Source organism: Entelurus aequoreus, linkage group LG16 (assembly GCF_033978785.1).
Source record: "Entelurus aequoreus isolate RoL-2023_Sb linkage group LG16, RoL_Eaeq_v1.1, whole genome shotgun sequence".
Classification (NCBI taxonomy): domain Eukaryota; kingdom Metazoa; phylum Chordata; class Actinopteri; order Syngnathiformes; family Syngnathidae; genus Entelurus; species Entelurus aequoreus.
The window spans coordinates 42,294,410-42,312,150 of NC_084746.1; the positions used below are offsets into that span (position 1 = coordinate 42,294,410).

Sequence of the window (17,741 nt, forward strand, 5' to 3'; positions counted from 1 at the left end):
GCGTTGGAGGCGTTGGATCTCAACATGGAGGACGAAGTGATAGTCAAGCCTGTGCACAGCAGCATTCTGGGTCAGGACTTCTGCTTCGAGGTTAGCGAAGCCTGCCTCTTCGTTACCACGAGATGATGTCAAAGCTGTTTGCTCCACCTCCTTCCTGTCAGGTGACCCACTCAGGTGGGACCAAGTGCTTCAGCTGCCCATCGTCGACGGAGCGAGACAAGTGGATGGAGAACCTAAGGAGAATCGTCCAGCCCAACAAGGTGAGTGAAGTATGTCCTCGCCGCCGCACGCCTCTTAAAACGGCGTTTGCTTTCCTAGGACAATTGTCGCAGGGCGGAGCATCTTCTTCGGCTGTGGATCATTGAGGCGAAAGACCTGCCCCCCAAAAAGAAGTACTTCTGTGAGCTGTGTTTGGATGACGTCCTGTATGCCCGCACCACCAGCAAGCCTCGCCAAGATGGCCTCTTCTGGGGAGAGTACTTCCACCTGGCTGACCTGCCCGCCGTGCACAGCATCACTGTGCACGTGTACCGCGACGTGGATCGGAAGAAGAAGAAGGACAAAAATAACTACGTCGGGCTGGTCAATATTCCTTTGGCCAGCGTGACGGGGCGGCAGTATGTGGAGAGGTGGTACCCCTTAAGCACACCCACCGCCGCCAAGGCCAAAGGGGGCGGACCTTCCCTCCGCATCAAGTCGCGCTTCCAGACCATCGCCATCCTCCCCATGGAGCAGTACAAGGAGTTCGCCGAGTTCATCACCAACGATTACAGCACGCTGTGCTCCGTGCTGGAGCCCGTCATCAGCGTCAAGAACAAGGAGGAAATGGCTGCCGCCCTCGTGCACATCCTGCACAGCACGGGGAAGGCTAAGGTCAGACTCCGCCCCCCCACAGCCTATCGGCTCAGCGGCACTGTACAATCATGGCGTTTCTTCTGGTTCCCTCAGGACTTCCTGACCGACTTGGTGATGTCAGAGGTGGACCGCTGTGCCGACCACCAGGTCCTCATCTTCCGGGAGAACACGCTGGCGACCAAAGCCATCGAAGAGTTCCTCAAACTGGTCGGACACGCCTACCTGCACGACGCGCTTGGTGAGAACACGCCACACGTGTGTGGTTTCGTCACGTGATCTAGGGCTGCACCATTTTAAGAAAAACCCTAATTGCGTTTTTTCTCTCTAAAATTGCGATTCGCTTTGCAATTGTTGTTTTATACATAAAAATGCATAAAATAGCAAAGGAAGACATGTTATTTAGACTGTCAGTCAACATATTCTGGTCTCAAGGTGTCACACATTAGAACAAAATGCAATAATTGACTTTAAAAAATATTTGGTTTTATGCAGACTCAGAGCTTTTGTCTACATCATGCTTTCAAACTGAAGAAATAATCGATAAAAACTGTTCAGAGTCTATAATGTAATGTAATCATCCATCCATTTTCTACCGCTTGTCCCTTTTTGCGGTCCCGGGGGGTGCTGGAGCCTATCTCAGCTGCACTCCGGCCTAGTGGTTAGAGTGTCCACTCTGAGATCGGTAGGTTGTGAGTTCAAACCCCGGCCGAGTCATACCAAAGACTATAAAAATGGGACCCATCACCTCCCTGCTTGGCACTCAGCATCAAGGGTTGGAATTGGGGGTTAAATCACCAAAAATAATTCCCGGGCGTGAACAAGGGGATGGGTCAAATGCAGAGGACAAATTTCGCCACACCTAGTGTGTGTGACAATCATTGGTACTTTAACTTTAACTTAACTCGGGCGGAAGGCGGGGTCACCCTGGACAAGTCGCCCTCATGGCAGGGCCAACACAGACAGACAACAAGACAACATTCACACACTAGGAGGAAGCACAAGCATTATCTGCTGCTCTAATGTAATCACAATGTATAATAATAATGCAAGTAACCATTTAAAAGGATATAAACGTTTATTTCTCATTACTGTAGAATTATTTTTATTGTACTGTAATTGAAAGGTAAATACCTTTTACTTATCCTAAATAAACAAAACAATAAAAGTGAGCTATTTCTGTAAGCAAAAATTTAACTTTAGTAAATATCAAACTAAAATACAGCGAGTTGTCTTTGTTTATTGCCATCACATGATCATTCTCGCTCGTTTGTCCAAGCTGAAATATTCCCACAACGGTACATTTTGACTTTGTAATCATATTTTCCTCCATTATTGTTATTCTGCGGAACTTCTTAATGGCGAGTGGCGACGGACACGATGTCCGTGAATCCTGTGTGTGTAAGCCAGCAGTCTTGCTGTCCGCCCCCCGACAAGACAAAAGATTGTGAATGACTAAAGAGGGCTCACTGCGTTCAGTTAAATCTACTGTTAAAGTAATTAGCGTAAAGGCTTCCTCCACTGCAGCGCACACAAACTTGCTGTCTCCTTAAACACTTTTGATTGGCCAGAAGGCAAAGGACACCAGGCTCAACAATTCTCATTGGCGAACATGTCTGTCACTCAAATGAAATGAAGAAAAAGGGAAAAAAACTCCACCTCTTGCGGTTTTTTATCGCGCTAATAAAACCTCAGTGTTGATTAATCGTGCAGCCCTAGCGTAATCGTTGTCATATGAAAGATAAGCTGAGTGTGCGTGTCCAGGTGAGTTCATCCGAGCCTTGTACGAGTCAGACGAGAACTGCGAGGTGGATCCAAGTCGATGTTCCAGCAGCAGTTTGTCCGAGCATCAAAGCAACTTGAAGATGTGCTGCGAGTTGGCGTTTTGCAAGATCATCAACTCCCACTGGTACCATGGCAACCGCCACCATGCCCATTTTGTTGCTCAGGGCCTCACTTCCTGCGTTAGGTCCTGACTTCCTGTGTGTTGCAGCGTGTTCCCCCGCGAGTTGAAGGAAGTGTTCGCGGCGTGGACGCAGCAGTGCGCGGCTCGCGGCCACCAGCAGGACATCAGCAAGCGTTTGATCAGCGCCTCGCTCTTCCTGCGCTTCCTGTGTCCCGCCATCATGTCGCCGTCGCTGTTCCAGCTGATGCAGGAATATCCCGATGAGCGCACGTCTCGAACCCTCACTCTCATTGCCAAAGTCATCCAGAACCTGGCCAACTTCGCCAAGTAGGCTGCTCCCGAGTTCCTTCTCATCAGGTCCAGAGGTTGCCATGGTGACAGTGGATGTCCCTGTTACGTATCGCGCAGGTTCGGGACCAAGGAAGAGTACATGTCCTTCATGAACGACTTCTTAGAGCACGAGTGGGCGGGAATGATGCGGTTCCTGACGGAGATCTCCAACGCCGAGACGCTGTCCAGCACGCCGGGCTTCGAGGGTTATGTGGACCTCGGCCGAGAGCTGTCCCTGCTTCACGCGCTCCTGTGGGATGTGGTCTCTCAGCTGGACAAGGTAGGTTTGACCCATTGTCCCTTCATTCATCAAAGCATGGCCTAACTCCGCCCCCTTCACCCATGTGACCTAACGCAGCATGAGTCGTCTTTCAGTTTGATTCCATTAAGTTTCCTTCATTGTGTCCCTCCCTCCTTCTCTTCACTTCCTGTCTGGCCACCATCTTGGTCTCGGTGCTCCACTCCCCACCACCACCACCGCATCCTGGTGCCGCCCGCTCACACGCACACGCAAAATACGACACGCCAGCGTGAAAATTCCTTCCTGCAGGCCACCGTCGCCAAGCTGGGCCCATTGCCGAGAATTTTGGGAGACATTTCTCGCAGCCTGGCGGCCCCCACGCCCATTCAACAGCAGCTGCGTCCTTTCCAGGACCACCATAGCTCCGCCCACAACATGAGCGGTAGTCTGTCCTCGGGCCTGCAGCGAATCTTCGAGGACCCGTCAGACAGGTGAGCAATCCGCTGGCCAGTCAGAGTACCGTATTTTTCGGACTATAAGTCGCCGTTTTTTTTCATAGTTTGGCCGGGGGTGCGACTTATACTCAGGAGTGACTTGTGTGAAATTATTAACACATTACCGTAAAATATCAAATATTATTTAGCTCATTCACGTAAGAGACTAGACGTATAAGATTTCATGGGATTTAGCGATTAGGAGTGACAGATTGTTTGGTAAACGTATAGCATGTTCTATATGTTATAGTTATTTGAATGACTCTTACCATAATATGTTACGTTAACATACCAGGCACGTTTCAGTTGGTTATTTATGCGTCATATAACGTACACTTATTCAGCCTGTTGTTCACTATTCTTTATTTTAAATTGCCTTTCAAATGTCTATTCTTGGTGTTGGGTTTTATCAAATCAATTTCCCCCAAAAATGCGACTTATACTCCAGTGCGACTTATGTTTTTTTCCTTCTTTATTATGCATTTTCGGCCGGTGCGACTTATACTCCGGAGCGACTTATACTTTGAAAAATACGGTAAGTCTTTACTCTGTGCTGACACTGACCTCACTTTCTGCCGACTCGTGCAGCCGATGTCCTGGCGGCGAGTTGGCGAAGGCTGTCGTTCGAGGGTCTCGCTCCCCGCCGGCCCAGCAGAAACTTTGCAGTGCCGCCGGTTTTTTGGACCAGGAGGAGCGAGACGAGACGCCGGCGGGTGGCCGCAGTGTCTCTATGGTGGACCTGCAGGACGCTCAGAGGACGCCTGAGGCCCCGCCCCATCTCAACAGGGCAGGCTCCCAGGCCTCAGTTGCAACCGCAAACCCCCCCCAGTTAGCGGCGCCACAAAGCAAAGCTCCGCCCAGAGACGCTCAGCCGCAGAGCGCGCCGCAGACCAGGCGTCCGCTGCAGCCGCCAGTCAAGCATCAACGCAGCCTGCAGCCGCTTTCCTTCCAGAACCCCGTCTACCACCTGAGCAACCCCGCCGCCCACTCCGCGTCCAGCTCGGAGAACCTGAGCAGCGGAAGCTCGGACGGCAGCCGGCAGGGGGTGAAAGGTCAAGTGGCGTCCGACAGCAGCCTGGACGGGTCTGGCAGCAAACGCAGCGCTCGCAGCTCCACGCTGTGCTGCCATGGGCCCCCTGAGCTCCCGCCGTGCGCCATGACAGCAATCGCCATCCCTCGACAGGGCATGGCAACGACGGGCACCGCCCACATTGTGAAGGTGGAGCAACAGAGCCGGGGAAGGGGCGGGACCAAGACACAATGCACCTCACGCCGTAGCAGCAGCGCCACCACCACAGAGCTTACGCCGACAGCCAATCCAGCGTCCCCCTGCTGTGGGGACGCCATTGCCCCGCCTCTGAGAGACGGCACCAAGCAGCAGGTAATAATTGATTGACCTCAGGTTGTCCACCCTATAAGAAACTTGTGGGAACGTGACAGGTGGCGTCCCCGGCGGAGGCGGAGGCGGCGGCAGCAGCAGCAGCCATGTCTCCTGTGGAGAGGACGGCAGCTTGGGTGCTCAGCAACGGTCAATTCCAGGAGGACCACCATGATGGCGAGGATGAAGGGGGGCGGAACCGTGAGGAGGGCAAGAACTCTGAGAAGGTAAACAGGAAGTGATTTAACTTTGTAAAAAGAGAGCCGATCCTCAAAACTTGACTGCGCCCCCCCTTGGCAGTACGAGCTGGAGATATGGCGGCTGAAAGAGCGCCTGCGGGTGTCGGGGCAGCGCCTGGGAGAGTACGAACGGCGTCTGGTCGCCCAGGAACTCTCCATGAAGACGCTCCTCCTCGACTACAAGTCACGCCTTGACGACAGCGAAGAGCGACTCAGGCGTCAGCAAGAAGAGAAGGACGTGCAGATGAAGAACATCCTCTGCAGGTTAGGTCATGCCCACCCCTACATTAGCCCGATGTCCCCCCCCCCCCCCCCCACCTTACCACTCTGTGTGCGTGCAGGTTGATGGCGGTGGAGGAGGAGCTAAAGCGTGACCACGCAGAGATGCAAGAAGTTATTGAAGCTAAACAGGAAGTCATTGATGCTCAGGTACGTCATACAGGAACCATCATCATCATCACGTGACTGTGATGATGATGATGAAGCAGTGCTGCTTTGTCTCTTGACTGATTCCAGGTCAGTAACGGACGCAAAATAAACAAAGCAGGCAAGTAACTGAAACCCCGCCCCCTCCCTGACTGACACAACACATCTCTAACCTGTTCAGCCGATCATGCAGCAGCCTAGCATCATGTTTGTTAGACAGGTTGCAGATGTGTGGGTGTTGTTTTTTTTTTGGTTTGGCCCTGCCCAACTCAAATGTTGGCTTTTGTTGCTTCCTAGTTTGTTCGATTTGAGTTACTTCATGTCAGGTCATAACCACATCGCAGCATAAAAAGATGCTAGTTTCAAGGACACACGATACCGATTCGATTAATTAGGTTGGAATGCGTCGATGACCTCTGAGGAAAAAGGAATACAAATTGCCTTTTAGTTGCGATGAGATTTGAACCTGACACGTTGTTTTAGCTGTCAGCCTGACTTGCTGCCTCGCCACTTTGTCTGTCCAATCAGGAGAAGCGGATCTGCTCGCTGGACGCTACAAACTCACGTCTAATGGCGGCGCTGACACAAGTGAAGGAGCGCTACGGCTCGGGGAACCTCCGCAATGGCTTGTCGCCCGGCAACCCCACCAAGCTGTCAATCACAGAGAACGGAGAGTTCAAGAACAGCAGCTGCTGATTGGCCAACCACAGGGGGAGGATGAAGCTTAGCATGTAAATACTGCAGGGTTGTGTGTAAAAATGTTTTCTAACTTTTTTTAATGTTTGAAGTGGAGATGTTTTTATGGGATTATTTCTTAGTTGTAATTTATTTCTCCACTTCCCGTCGAGCTACTGAAGACACTCCAATGTTTGCTGTTCACAATAAAAGCTGCTAGTAAACATGTTTGTCTCCGTGGATACAGCTTCAACAGATTTTATTAGGTTAAAAAAAGGCAGGAAGTGATCAAAATAAAGATTAGTGATAATGCAGAGTTCAATATAGACTTTTTATAACAAAATAGGCAGTTTAGCTCCTTTAAAATCCTTGTCCTGCACTACGATGCCACCTGCAGGTCACTGCAACAACTCTATTGAGAATTTAAAGAGCTCTTAGTAAACTTTGAAGTATAATGTTCAATTCCACCATTTTGTCCTCATTAAAGGGTTAATGTGAGCAGTAAAAAGCAGACAGCGCCCTCTAGTGGCAGCAGAGGAGTGCAGGTGAGATGGGGGTTGAGGGGGGCACGCTCTTAATGCTCCGACGTGCAAAGTTGCTTTTTGTGTCGACCACACAATAAAGAGATGTCTTTTTAGGTCCTTCAGGGTGTCCAAGAATGTCCCACAAGGGGGGGGTGAAGGGCAGGTGGAATTTTCAAAATAAAAGTGGGCGGTGTTCACAACTTCTCCTTGGACTGGACCCATATGAACGGACCCGACTGGTCCTCGATGATCTGCTTAGTTTGCTCGTAGATTTCCTCCAGTGTGTCTCCTTGCACAATGGCTGCAATCATATATACACACACACATGACATTTTTGGACAGTTTTCAAAAGAAGAGTCCATTTACCTGTGAAGTGCTCAGTGAACTCATGCTCCAGTTTGGCAGCACGTTCAAACGTCTTCCTGCTTTGATCCTCTGTCAGCCGCTTGTTCATTTCCCTGCAGGAGGCCCACATCACACGGGAATTGGGGGTTAAAATCACCAAAAATGATTCCCGGGCGCGCCCACCGCTGCTGCCCACTGCTGCTGCCCACTGCTCCCCTCACCTCCCAGGGGGGTGAACAAGGGGTTGGGTCAAATGCAGAGGACAAATTTCACCACACCTAGTGTGTGTGTGTGTGTGTGTGTGTGTGTGTGTGTGTGTGTGTGTGTGTGTGTGACAATCATTTTGGTACTTCAACTTTAACATACAGATCCACTGAAGTGGGGGTGAGGAGGGGGGGTGGGCAGGCGTGCGTCACTCACATGATGTTCTCCACCGACTTGGGCTTGATGAAGACAGCGATCGGATGAAGAAGAGCGAGCTGGAGTCGCTTAATGGCGTTGCCCGACACATCCAGGATGCAATGTTTACCCTGGGCCGCAAAGAGTGCGTTAGCATTTGTGGGCAGCAGAGGGCGACAATGTGGCGGAAGGCAACGTCTACCTTCTGGGCCACCTCTCGGACGGACTGGACGCTGGTTCCGTACAGATGGTTGTTGTACTGCCCCGCCTCGATGAACTTGTGCTCCTGGATGTCCTTCTCCATCTGCTCGCGGGACGCCACAAAATGATAATCCCGACCGTCCACCTCGTAGTCACGCTTGGGCCGTGTCGTGTCTGTTCGCCAAACACACGAGCTGCCGTCAGACGCCGACGCACACAAACAGAACGCGGCGTGTCGCTCGACTCACGTGGGACACATGATCCAAACTTGTCTGGGAACTCAGAGATGAGGTCGTCGTTGACGCGGTCCTTCATGGGCCCGAGGATGATGACGGGCCGCGCGTAGTCGACTGCAGAACACCGAGATGACATGAGAAAAGTCCAACATGGCGGCAATCAAGCAAGCTGTTACCTTTCTGTTGACTGACGGCTTCATAGGAAATGACACACTCCTGTCCGCCTGCAACACAAACAGGTCAGCACCATTACAGTAACGCGAAGCCATGTTGGCGGCGGCGCCACACTTACGGTAGCTACTTTCGCTATCGCTGGCGTTCGAGGTGACGTGTTCTGAAAGACAAGAAGTCACATGTCACGCCTCCCGTCATGCTTTGCACTTCAACATGGGGGCTGTGGGAGTAAAACATGGCAGCAGGAGGCGGAGCCTGGAGGAGGTCCTGGAGACAGCAGCGGGGACAACACCACGAGGACGAAGACGACGCCTGGCGGAGGTGGGGAGTGTGGGGGGAGCAGGGGTGTCCACCAGGAACTAAAAAAGTGTCTCAAATAGAACACTTGCATCAGTACACTTGAAAGGTAAACACTCGTCACAATAAGTGTGCTTAGTACAGCAGGGGTCTCAAACTCGCGGCCCACGCCTTAATATGAAAGTCTATTGTTAGTGGAGCCCTCGAGTTTTACATGAATGGCACTTGACACTGTTGTGTGTGGAGCTCAACGGGCCGACCAATCACAATGGGGCGTAAGGCTCTCGGGGGCGGGACATGGACCGAGCTTGATGCAAGCAGAGAAGCATTTCTCCATGGAGTAAACGTTACAGCCGCGTTGCCACGGAGAGTTTTCTTCCCTGCCTGGCTGGCTGCCTCGTTTCTGTTGGGCACACGCAGACATTCGTCCCAGCGCCCTGCGCTCAAAACACTTCCAAACATTTTTTTCAAAGTTGCTACCAAGCGGGACATTATGCGTATATGTCATGGCTTACTGTGGTGGATCCCAAAAAACAAAAACTACGGTTTCAACAGAACACAAAAGGCACTGCAACAAAAGGCTCAGGCACAAAATCACAAAACTGTCCCCAATAACCCGGACCAAGTATAGGGTCACACCGTTATTTGTGGGTCATTATTTTGTATATGCATGGTGCTATTTGCATTGCCTCACACCATGAACACTACAAATATTTGTATTTGATTCTGTCTTTTATTACTATGTTTACAACAACAGCGCTTTGATTGATTGAAACTTTATTCGTAGATTGCACAGTGAAGTACATATTCCGTACAATTGACCACTAAATGGTAACACCCGAATTAGTTTTTCAACTTGTTTAAGTCGGGGTCCACGTTAATCAATTCATGGTAACTGGCGCGCTGTCCTTTCCGCTTCTTTTGCGTGTAACAGCAGATAACACTGCAGGAGCAGCCGCCTTTCTGCACTCGCTATCCCGGTACTTTGAACCATCTACAAATGCCATGGTGTCATGAAGGACATCAACATCGAGGGTAAAAAATAAAGGACGCTGCAGAAAATGAAGCACATTGCGGACATGACGTTCTCCGTGCGTTGGCTAAACACAACAGTGACACCAGGAGAAATTAAAATACACTCCATATCCCCAAACATGTATTTTTACTTATTTTCTTATTAATTCTTAATTTGTTTATTTCTCATCATATTTTGTGCTTAAAAAAAATTTGCGAAAATGTGAATTTTTTTCAACGTGGAAAACCTGGTGCGGCCCAGCCTCACCCAGACTCTGCCTCCAGCGGCCCCCAGGTAAATTGAGTTTCAGACCCCTGCTGCAGTGTACTGAGCTGAGTGTGTGACTGTTGACATTGTAGTACTCTCACAAATTCATCCCCATCATTATGCACTTACTAAGATTGCAATACTACAATATTTTTCTCCCTTTTTTGGTGAATTGTCCCTCCCCTTCCACTAAGTAGTGTACTGCATTTTAAAGCACTTCTCAGTATGAACATACTTATACACTCAAATACTAAGTGTAAGTACACAAGTGCACTAATTGAGACTTTGCATTTTAAGTGCCTTCTTGGCTACATAGCAGAAGGGGAGCAGTTAGCCTGAGTGGGTACAATTCAACATTAAAAGGAGAAAATATAAATATTGTGGTATTATTTCAGTAAGTGTGTAATGACAGTACTACACAGTCAAGACTCACACACTCAGCAACTAAGTACACAGTGTATTCAAAGTATTCCATTTGAGACGCAGTTTTAGTCATAACTAATTTACTGCTGGTGGACACAGGTGGGCGGGGCTTGAGGCGACTTACTGAGTCCCTTGGCGAGGAGCATGTCGGTGACGTCCTGAAGGCGACAAGAGAAGAAGAAGCACAAAAAAGAAGAAAAGGTTACTGCGTTTCAGCGACAGAGCGAGAGAGCAGACGCAACGCGTGGCGGCCATTTTTGGGAGCACGGGGGAGGTGAGGGAGGGTCCAATTGTAAAATATTTGTGGGCTGGCCCCATTGCCGTGACAACTAGGTCACCCGGCTGATCTCTCTTCCTGTCGCTGACCCGTCAGCTGGCCAACGCAGCGCCCCCCGGTGGCGCCATACTCACGCTCCAAGTCGCTGCTCTCCTGCTCGCTCGTCTCCCGATTCTTGTAGAAGAGGAACGTTCTGGGAAAGACGCTCTTTTTACGCTTGTCACTGAGCGACTACAGGAAGTGGAGGAAGAGCACGTCACGTCAAGGTCAAACTCTCGTCAGTCAGTTGCAGTGGGGGATGTAGAGAGGATGAAGGTGAGGAAGAGGAGCACACACACACAACACACTCACTCACCATAGCAACAGTTGTGCATGTTTAAGTCAGTCAGGTAGGTTGAGGGAGGCGGGGCTTGTGACATGATGATGTCACATGCTCCAGGTGAGTGATAAGGGTGGGGGGACCAGACAGTCGAGGGGGTAGGTGGGCATGCAGGTGTTGCTCAGGGACGTTAGCCAGCGTAGCGTTTGGCGTGATGGCGGCGCTTGGAGGCGGAGCCGAGACGCCGACAGGTCAGCGACATGCGGTTACATCGTTAGCGTCACTCACCCCTCGCTCACGAGACTTCGGGTTGAACTTGACCGTCTTCAAGCGGGCTCGCTCCTTCTTCTCCACCCTGCCAGGTCAAATGTCAAAAGGTCAAAAGGCGCCCACGAGGTCACAGCGGTCAGCTGACCTAGGACCCACCTCCGCTTGCTGGGGATCACGCCAACATCCTCCGCCTCGCCGCGGGCCGTCATCTGGCGAGCCTGCCACCACTCATCGTCAGAGGCGTTGACCACATGAAGAATGTCTCCGAACTTAAAGTCCAGACCCTGACTGGGAAGACCCGAGTCCCGGGTCTTGTCGTAGTCGAAGAGAGCCCTGGGGGTGGTGGGAAACGCGGTTAGGGGCTGTGCACGGACATATGAGAACTTTCCAGAGCCTCACCTGACGTACAACGACCTTTTCTGGTTGGTCCGCAGGGAACCTGAACCAGAACTGATGCTGCTGTTCATCATCTGCTCTCTCAGGTCGTGGATCTTGGCCTCAAAGCGCCCATACTCTGAAAGACCAGCGCACCTTCACGTCACCAACATGTTTACGCCGTGACAGTCACGTGACTTTGACGCCCCTCACCCTCTGGCCTGTAGTGGGCCATGATGGTCACTGTCTGCCCGGCGTTCTTCAGGGCGGCAGCGGCCTGCTCGTGCGTGGCGCTGCGAAGGTCCACGCCATTTACCTACAAGCGAGCACACATGGACCAATCAAAGAAGCCGCTATTGGTGCCTTATTCAGACGCTAAGTGAATACAAACTCAGCTCAGTGCAAGTAACATTCTTGGAGGTAATGTAGCGTCCTTCATTGCCTGCCTTAACACGCCATTAGCAGCCTTCATAACACAGCCATACTAGACTAGCCAGTAGCCACAACAACAACACAGCACTTCCTCATTATGCACCAGTGACTGTTAGAGGGGGGTTGCATTCAGGAACACCGGAAATTTTGATCATCAAACATTAGTCTGACCTAGGGAGTCTTTTTTGCACATTTTCTGTGTTCTGTATTACTGCAAAATGTATGACAATTCGTTGGATATTTTATTTCTTATTTTTTAACATATCGCTTACTTCTTTTATTTATATCATAGTCATCAATATATCTTACTTATATTACTATATATCAATCATATTTTAGTCACTAGCCTGTTCAACTTTGTCACAAAATGTGCATGTTTTATTTTATGGTACCGTTGCACCATTTTTGAAGTAGATTTGGTACTCGTATTGGTTCAAATGTAACCAGACACACTCCTAGTCTTTAGTGACGTACAGACACCAGGCGATCTCCTTTCCTCAGCTCCCCACAAAGGTCTGCGGGACCGCCAGCCAGGATGAAGGAGATGAAGATGCCCTCGCCATCCTCGCCACCAACAATGTTGAAGCCCAAACCTGTGGCGCCGCGATGCAGCACCACCTTCCTAGGTTCCCTGTGGAAGCAAACATTTGCATTAGTCTACATTTAATTTGTACACTTTTCAATCTTTTCATCATCTCATCACTTTAGTGCCCTCTAGTGCAGTGGTTCTCAACCTTTTTTCAGTGATGTACCCCCTGTGAACATTTTTTTTAATTCAAGTACCCCCTAATCAGAGCTAAGCATTTTTGGTTGAAAAAAAGAGATAAAGAAGTAACATTTATTAATTTATTGATTTATTAAATTGTATAACAGTGCAAAATATTGCTCATTTGTAGTGGTCTTTCTTGAACTATTCTGAAAAAAACATAAAAATAACTAAAAACTTGTTGAAAAACAAGTGATTCAATTATAAAGATTTCTACACATAGAAGTAATCATCAACTTAAAGTGCCCTCTTTGGGGATTGTAATAGAGATCCATCTGGATTCATGAACTTAATTCTAAACATTTCTTCACAACAAAAATAAATCTTTAACATCAATATTTATGGAACATGTCCAAAAAAAATCTAGCTGTCAACATTGAATATTGCATTGTTGCATTTCTTTTCACAGTTCTTTTTGACAGACATTTTAGTGAGGGTCAAACCATCATGGCATGGGGGAAACTCTGGGTTTATGGTAATGAATGGAATAGCCTACTTGATTTGATGTTCAGTTTATGAACTTACATTCATATTTTGTTGAAGTATTATTCAATAAATATATTTATAAATTATTTTTTAATTGTTGCTATTTTTAGAATATTTTAAAAAAATCTCACGTACCCCTTGGCATACCTTCAAGTACCCCCAGGGGTACGCATACCCCCATTTGAGAACCACTGCTCTAGTGGACACATGACGTTCAACAAGTGTGTGTGTGTGTGTGTGTGTGTGTGTGTGTGTGTGTGTGTGTGTGTGTGTGTGTGTGTGTGTGTGTGTGTGTGTGTGTGTGTGTGTGTGTGTGTGTGTGTGTGCGAAGTGCAACTTTAAAGTGGTACAAAATGTTCATGTTTAAATGCATTTTATACCGTGACATGTCATCATCTCCCAGCATGCTCTTGGGCGTCGGCGAGTAGCGTCCAGATGAGGCCGGCAAAGGGAGGGGCTGAGCCAGAAAGTTAGGAGGAGTGATATGGTTCTCCAGATGCTGCGAGAAGGCTGCAACACAAAAGAGGCAGAGTCACAGCATGGTGATGGCAGCGAGGAGGAGGCAAGAAGCAGCTCACAGTTGGTGAGGTCTGGAGGTCCGAATGTATCGGTAATGAAGACACTGTTGGGTTTGGCCACTTTCAAGTAGACCACGTCAGGAGTGTTCTTCAAGGCAGTGACGGCGTGCTCATGACTAACTTCTTCTAGACAACTACTGTTCACCTGTGCACACACACACACACACACACACACACACACACAACTTGAGTTTCAGACAAAACTGAATTCCAGCACGGTTCTGTGAAGACAAGAAGTCGCGACTGCGAGCATCATGGTTTACACAGCATGAATCATGGATCAGTTGCCTTATAGGGAACTGCACTTGACGAATTTTGCCTATCGTCTACCATACTTATGTAATACAAGCTCACTTATGTTTATCTATTTTTAAAAGCATTATAAATATTACAACGGAGTGTCGCTCAAATTGGAGTCGCTCTATTCTGCCTGTAAAACGCTCTAAAAAACATCCAAAACCCTCCATTATGGTTTCACATACATGATGTAAGTATATATGTAATGTAGTGACAGGTACATTTATAATATCTAATATTTACGTACTTTGCACATTTTAAGCAAACGCGGCGCATTAATTATAAAAAACGCATCACGAAGTTAGCTTTTTTCCAACATCACTGATTACTGCTCAATGCAGACTTCATGAGAGCTAAACATAATAAAATATCACTTAAGTCTGCCGTCACTGGGATGCCGACTGATATAATCTTGCTATATTCCCGTTTAGATGAATGACTCATAATCCACGTGAAGAAAAAATGGGGGTGGAAACAACACACACCAAGCGTCTTTTCGTGTCTTTTGACATTTCTGGGTCTAATTGGATGCCAAAGTTGGCAAATTTGTCGATTACGTCCTCATCCTTCTTCTGTCCAGGTGAGACATTATTTATGATCTAGAATAAACTTCCACTAGCTCAGAGGCGATGCAGCAGCTCACCAGTCAATAGAGCAGTAACAAGCTTTTCGGTCTGAGACAATGCGCCGCTAAAAATAGTTTGTTTGCGTTAGCAATTATAACAATATCGCTAATACTTAGTTAAAATTCAGGTCACGAAATGTAAATGGAGTGCTGACACTTTTTGGATGGTTATTTAGAGGGCTTTATGGGCAGAAAAGAGGACCCCCCATTGGCTCCATTGTAAATTGACTTTTATTTACGTCGTCTTGTTTCTCATAATCATTGTGAAGGGTAGGCACCTTTTTAAAAAAAGTGCAATTCTCCTTCAAAGCACGCTGAATAATAAAATGTAAATGTTTCAACAGAACAAACACACAAGGAAGCAGAATCTTAGTTTCAGACCAACAAAATTTCAATACCGATCATTATCTAATAGAAAACTAAGAAATAGTCTGTTAGCTAGAACACCTGTGTAAAGGTGCAAGAAGTAGCTCTACTGTGTTAACTTCACACCCCCGCTATTTCTAAACAAGCAAATGTTAATTTTTTGTCTAGTAATGACAGATAGTTCAGTTTTTCCTATATATTTGGATTTAGAATATAATCTGCCTTGTTCCCAATGAACATTAAAACACTTCAACAGACCACTATTTGGAAAATAACTGTATATACATGACACTGAACTAGCATGGTGGTGATAATGATGATGATGATGATGAAGAGTCCTTACAGCCAGGAGTTTGTCACCGATCTGCAGTCGGCCGTCTTTGTGCGCAGCTCCACCCTCAATAATCTTGGTCACATAGATGCTGTTGTCACCGGGGATGTGCTGGTTGCCCACGCCACCCGCTATACTGAAGCCCAGACCTGAGAAGCAGCAGCGCTCCATCACACAGATCATCACATGGAGCTTTTTGGGTGGGCTCACTGTTTACCTTTGGGTCCTTTCACCAGTTTGATCTCCATCACTTTCTCAGAAAGAGGCTTCCTCCTACGCACGTACAGTCGAACTAGAGAGCCTGCCTCCTTTAACGCCTCCACTGCCCGACTGTGTGTCACATCGCGAACATCCACCTCATTGACACGCAGGATGACATCATTGACCCTGAAGAACCACAAGCATTCACTGATGTTCAGTTTCACCATCACCCCCTGGTGGACAAACACCATAACCCACTATGTACTCATTGCTGACAAGACACCTGAGAGCATCATCATCGTGATCAGCTGACATTGGGCTCTTCTATTATCAATGAGACAGTGAAAGCAACACGCTGCCTGGGGGGGGTAACACACACCATATCTTCCTCTCACCTGAGCCGTCCATCCTGGGCGGCGGCACCCCCTGGGATGACTTTGGTGATAAATATGCTGGGGTCTTCACCGATGTGGGGGTTGTCGATGCCGCCCGCGATGCTGAAGCCCAGACCCGAATTCCCCTGAAGACCACAGAGGGGTGAGGGAAAGTTCAAAACATTAATGAATATATTGTTTGTCTTTAGTCAAAATGTGGTCCATTACAACCTTTCAGAACCTGCTGGAAGAAGTTAATTCTAGACTGCAGCCAACTCACCCTCTCCAATGTGATCTCCTCATACTCGTAGTCTGCCTCGGTTCCGTTCACCTGCACAAATGCACACAAACCATAAATGTTAGTCATACTTCCTCTGAGTGTATTTACTGTAAGTGTACTCATTGTTAATGTTAATTATCATTTAAAATGTTACAACAGTGTTACCGTTACACTAAAATATGGCCTGTTCTTTATTCAGCTTTATTAACTAGCGCTAACACACAGCGAACACAGTCAACACTCAATGCTAACTGCAAACTCCATTTCCACTTACTCATGTCACTTAACTGCCTCTGCCTTTTGAAAGGCAGACACTCACAGATATTTGAAGGTTTTTCAAAAAAAGTAAAATTTATTGAGGAATTTGGTTAGTCAATAAATGTATTTTTTGAAAGTGTTTGGAAGAACTAATTACATTAAAATGAATTTTCCCAACACTGCCTGTGAGTATATTTATTTAGAGTATAGTAGATGTAAATGTACTTCCTGTAAGTACTGTATATTTACTATGAGTTTTCTAGTCTTGAATGTAATTGTACTTCCTGTAAGTATATTTACCACAAGTATACTAGATGCAGAAAGTACTTCCCATGAGTATATTTACGATGCGTGTACTAGATGGAAGACTACTTCCCGTAAGTATATTTACATTGAGTGTATTAGATGCAGGAGTAATTATCTTAGTGTCCTGTTGCTTTTTTCTGTCTGTTTAGTTCACGTAAAGCATCTTTGAGTACCTAAAAAAACGCTATATAAATTCATATTATTATTATTACTGCAAGTGTACTAAATGAAGTATACTTGTTTTAGGTATATTAATTATGAGTTTACTTGATGTATGAGTACTTCCTGTAAATATATTTCAGATGTGTATACTAGAGTATATTTAGTATGAGTTTACTAGCCTTGAATGTAACAGCACTTCCTGTATGAGTGCACTAGATGTAATTGTACTCCCTGTAAAAGTGTCCTAGATATAAGTTTGAATACGCTGAGTGTACTCGATGCAAGTGTTTTTTGTGCAGGCATCGAAGTGTCAGGTGTCACACTCACATAAGGGGGCGTGTCCAAACTGTCGGCATTCACCACAACAGGAGGGGGATTGGCCTAAAGAGAGGAGACATGACTGCTTTAGAGGACACGTCTCAGATGGACAGTACTGACATCGAGTTCAAAGGTTGCACTCTCCTGGCTGTGCTATCACAGGTCCAGTCCTGACTTATACAGTATATTGGCAGGAAGGATAAAAGGTGTATTCCCATGTGACTGGGAGGAGCCATGCTGGTTCTACTTACCCTTGAGACACTCAACGTGTACTAGATTGTTACTAGGGCTGCACGAT

General features: G+C 47.5%; 2 protein-coding genes across 25 annotated transcripts in view; one reads left to right on the plus strand and one right to left on the minus strand.

Moving 5' to 3' along the window:
- The window catches only part of rasal2 (RAS protein activator like 2), a 19,616-nt gene extending 12,611 nt beyond the window's left edge, over positions 1–7,005 (plus strand). For 4 of the 11 annotated variants that reach the window (XM_062022958.1, XM_062022960.1, XM_062022955.1 and 1 more), the window contains 14 exons: positions 1–90; positions 162–260; positions 319–873; positions 949–1,093; positions 2,617–2,761; positions 2,846–3,085; positions 3,167–3,368; positions 3,618–3,820; positions 4,412–5,204; positions 5,264–5,428; positions 5,502–5,704; positions 5,782–5,869; positions 5,957–5,987; positions 6,395–7,005. The exon at positions 1–90 is cut by the window's left edge and continues 61 nt beyond it. In XM_062022958.1, the coding sequence (XP_061878942.1) occupies positions 1–90; positions 162–260; positions 319–873; positions 949–1,093; positions 2,617–2,761; positions 2,846–3,085; positions 3,167–3,368; positions 3,618–3,820; positions 4,412–5,204; positions 5,264–5,428; positions 5,502–5,704; positions 5,782–5,869; positions 5,957–5,987; positions 6,395–6,594 (3,159 nt within the window). In that variant the 3' untranslated portion in view covers positions 6,595–7,005. The remainder of the gene's footprint in view (positions 91–161; positions 261–318; positions 874–948; positions 1,094–2,616; positions 2,762–2,845; positions 3,086–3,166; positions 3,369–3,617; positions 3,821–4,411; positions 5,205–5,263; positions 5,429–5,501; positions 5,705–5,781; positions 5,870–5,956; positions 5,988–6,394) is intronic. The other 7 variants (XM_062022963.1, XM_062022957.1, XM_062022966.1 and 4 more) reach the window with 3 other exon arrangements.
- The window catches only part of dlg1b (discs large MAGUK scaffold protein 1b), a 63,401-nt gene continuing 52,443 nt past the window's right edge, over positions 6,784–17,741 (minus strand). For 11 of the 14 annotated variants that reach the window (XM_062022977.1, XM_062022971.1, XM_062022967.1 and 8 more), the window contains 20 exons: positions 17,453–17,506; positions 16,400–16,450; positions 16,141–16,265; positions 15,762–15,931; positions 15,557–15,693; positions 13,926–14,070; positions 13,728–13,857; positions 12,570–12,726; positions 11,877–11,979; positions 11,688–11,802; positions 11,445–11,621; positions 11,307–11,373; positions 10,834–10,930; positions 8,539–8,580; positions 8,423–8,470; positions 8,259–8,360; positions 8,012–8,184; positions 7,831–7,940; positions 7,432–7,523; positions 6,784–7,366 (listed from right to left, as the gene is read on the minus strand). In XM_062022977.1, the coding sequence (XP_061878961.1) occupies positions 7,260–7,366; positions 7,432–7,523; positions 7,831–7,940; positions 8,012–8,184; positions 8,259–8,360; positions 8,423–8,470; positions 8,539–8,580; positions 10,834–10,930; positions 11,307–11,373; positions 11,445–11,621; positions 11,688–11,802; positions 11,877–11,979; positions 12,570–12,726; positions 13,728–13,857; positions 13,926–14,070; positions 15,557–15,693; positions 15,762–15,931; positions 16,141–16,265; positions 16,400–16,450; positions 17,453–17,506 (2,202 nt within the window). In that variant the 3' untranslated portion in view covers positions 6,784–7,259. Of the gene's footprint in view, positions 7,367–7,431; positions 7,524–7,830; positions 7,941–8,011; positions 8,185–8,258; positions 8,361–8,422; positions 8,471–8,538; positions 8,581–10,546; positions 10,581–10,833; positions 10,931–11,306; positions 11,374–11,444; positions 11,622–11,687; positions 11,803–11,876; positions 11,980–12,569; positions 12,727–13,727; positions 13,858–13,925; positions 14,071–15,556; positions 15,694–15,761; positions 15,932–16,140; positions 16,266–16,399; positions 16,451–17,452; positions 17,507–17,741 lie in introns of all 14 variants that reach the window. The other 3 variants (XM_062022972.1, XM_062022968.1, XM_062022974.1) reach the window with 1 other exon arrangement.